The sequence below is a fragment of the Trachymyrmex septentrionalis genome, unplaced genomic scaffold, assembly GCF_001594115.1.
Source record: "Trachymyrmex septentrionalis isolate Tsep2-gDNA-1 unplaced genomic scaffold, Tsep1.0 scaffold334, whole genome shotgun sequence".
Lineage (NCBI taxonomy): Eukaryota > Metazoa > Arthropoda > Insecta > Hymenoptera > Formicidae > Trachymyrmex > Trachymyrmex septentrionalis.
This window is the reverse complement of record NW_017305499.1, coordinates 126328-129500: the sequence shown is the minus strand read 5'-3', so window position 1 is coordinate 129500 and position 3173 is coordinate 126328. Positions and strand designations below refer to the sequence as shown.

The 3173-nt window shown below is 33.4% G+C and overlaps 1 protein-coding gene across 1 annotated transcript in view; it reads left to right on the top strand.

Moving 5' to 3' along the window:
* Window positions 1-3173, top strand: part of LOC108750225 (serine-rich adhesin for platelets-like) — a 30427-nt gene that overhangs the window by 23362 nt on the left and 3892 nt on the right. The window contains exons 10-16 of the mRNA XM_018489552.1: window positions 381-827; window positions 1086-1374; window positions 1829-2014; window positions 2098-2181; window positions 2271-2336; window positions 2474-2551; window positions 2624-3115. Coding sequence (XP_018345054.1) covers window positions 381-827; window positions 1086-1374; window positions 1829-2014; window positions 2098-2181; window positions 2271-2336; window positions 2474-2551; window positions 2624-3115 — 1642 coding nt within the window. The remainder of the gene's footprint in view (window positions 1-380; window positions 828-1085; window positions 1375-1828; window positions 2015-2097; window positions 2182-2270; window positions 2337-2473; window positions 2552-2623; window positions 3116-3173) is intronic.

The following is a 3173-nucleotide window of genomic DNA, read 5'->3' as shown; positions in this document are numbered from 1 at the left end:
ATATATATATACATAAAAATTAAAAATAAATGATACGAATAAAAAATTAATTCAAAAAAATTTGAATTTTTTAATATTATTCTCTAAACACTAACTAATAGAGTGCGCTTGAGATGTATTAGTAAATGTTGGGATCTTCTACCTTCATCGTTTGTTAGACGTAAAACAAAGATGACATAAATAGTGCTAATAGCGTCTCTCTGACCGCATCTATAGTAAGATAACATTGATGTTATTATAGATGCGGTTATAATTTTATTTCTAGTATAATTTTAATTCTGGATAGTAGTTACATTATTTCTATTTATTGCTAGATCTGAGACTAGAACAGAAATTTTTGACTTGTTCGTCATATAATAGTATCTTTTGGATTTTCACAGGATTGGTATTCAACAAAGGGGCAGATTCTTGTGATTATCCGCGTAACGTAATTTGTCCCAAGACGTCGAAAACATCGATCGTCTCTACCACTAGATCGCCCATTACGGCCGCGACAAGTCGAACAACTTACTTGCACAGCACAACAACCGCAAAAGTGGAATCGGAAGAGTACGATTCAGAAGAAGATGACAATCTAGAAGAAGATGATGAGATCGAGGAAAACGAAGAAGTGGAAGAAGAGGAGGAGGAGGAGGAGAAAAGTAAAGAAGAACCGGTGACTACTACGACAACGAGACCGCTCGTGTATAAAACACTCACCAGAAATAAATCAAGTACCACTACTACAACGACTACTTCGAAACCAAGTGAACCAGAAAGAGTTGACAGCGAAGACGAGGAAGATCCAAAGGTTATCAAAGAACTCATCGATCTTATCAAAAAAGCTGGCAAGTATAAGTTTGTTAAACATAGGTACATATAACTACAATGTATTTACTTTCTAATGATTCTATAATATTAACACTTCCCCTACAATTAAAATAATAATTCTAGTAAATTTAATATTCTTTTTTTTTATATTATCTTTTATGATATTGATTTCTGTGCAATATTTTTTATGATATTGATATATCTCTTCTGCTAGGAAATCTTTTGTACTATATTTTAAAATAAATACAATAATTTAAAGAATTCTTTTATTTTAGGCGGAATAGAAGAGTTGGAAAAACAATTGCTATTTCAAGAAAAGAGTTCGGATACCAAATCAGACAGCGAAAGTGTCACTCCGGCTACAATTAGTCGTAGTTTATATGAACGTGTACTAAATCGTCAAACGAACAGAATTGGTAATCATCGACCCGTGTTATCATCCTCAGAAACTAGTTACGTGAACGGGCCAGGAAGAGCACAGTTCGAAGGTTTGGACGATATCCCTGAAGTGAAGAGTCTCAGACGTTCACAGAAACCTCAATATGTCACCATCGAAAGATCCAAGTCAGTCACTTGTTCGATTATTATTAGTAAAAATGTATATCACACTTTCTTTATATTGATTATATTTATTAAGTTTAATTAATTTCCATCGTGGTTTTTTCTTTCTGTTAATCATAATTTTGAAGAGAAGCAGAAAATTAAACTGAGACTAACATTGATAAAACTAAATAAATAAAACAACAATGGGCAAATTGTTGCGCAGAAAATTATTCGTTATAATGAAAAATCTTTTTATTATTAGTAAATAGATTCTATTAATTTTTAATTATAGCGAATTTAATTTTCTGTGCAACATTTTCCGTACTTGACTCAATTTTATATGCCTATTGTTGTTTTGTTATTTAATTTTATTAGGAATTTGTTTCTTAAGTTAATCGTTGATAAAACTAATTTTATAAATTATAAAAAATGTTTAATTCATGTATCTTTTAATTACAATTCTGATATTGATTAGATCGATCACGAAAGAATCTTTATCCGAGAACGAAGATATCAATGAGGACGAGGAAGATAACACTGATGTAGCTTCCTCTGAGGGAAAAAGTATCAGTAACCCGTTAGAAGATAGCTTATCCATTCAACGAGTGACGCCAAGTTACGTAAATATTCGACGAACGCGACCGTCTACCACGACGTCTAAGTAAGATAATTGACAAAATAAATGATTTATCTCATATATTATAAAAATATTGTATAGTATCTCTCACGATATGAAATTTTCAGAATCGAGAATGACGTGGAAGGGAAGGAAATTGAAATTGAGGAGGAAAAACCGACTCGCAGACGACGACCGATCATTTCTTCAAAGTAAACATATTTTCAATAATACAATTATACGCGCTGTTTTATTAAAAATTTATTAAAAATTATTAATATTACGTAATAATTATTTTTAGACAACATGATAATGAAGCAAACTCTGAAACGTCTAAACCTTTTCGAAATCGTGATTCAGGTTTCATGTACAAGAAAAAAATTGTAAATATATGATAACATAATATAATTATATAATATGTATAATATATATTTATAAATATGTATATTACGGTATATACATTTATTACTTTTATAAGATTCTTATTTCTTATAACAACTTTAGAAAATCAGAGAAAAGAGAAGATAAAAGCACGAATCAATCAGCAGACAAAGACAATGATTCATCAACAACCAAAACTAGGTTTCTATACATAATTATTTGCTACAATACTTTTATATTACTATGCATTTCACGTTTTTATTCATTTTTTAGGTACTCCAACATACAAAGATTCAGAAGTACCACTTCAAAAACTTCGGAAGGGTTGTCTAGCATAATACCTTTATCGGAGATTAGCGAGACGACTTCACCGAAATTAGAGGAGTATCCAGAAGTATCCAGGAAAACAGGTAGTACGACCGTTTCGTTGTCTACGACGCCTGCAACGACAACTTCGACTTCCACCGAGGTTATCATCACAATTAGTGTCGAACCGCCAGAAAATCCATCTAATGTTAGCTCTAGAGCGGACATCGACTCCACCACTGACTCGATGAAATTGGTGGAAGATTCGGCGACGGAGATCTTATTTACAACGTTGCCGGCAATTAGCAGTAGTTCAAGCCAGTCGACGACGACAACAACAACGACATTAGCAAGCAGATCGACGATCGCCGCGGTGTCGCAACCGCGACCGTTCGGTTTTACCAGACGAAGATCCGGTTCATTAGAAGCGACGACGACGGCTACGACCCCATTGAGCAGGTCCAAGGTGAGTACTACACCGCGAAATTCTACGCGTCCGTCCAATCCGGTTCTGGGG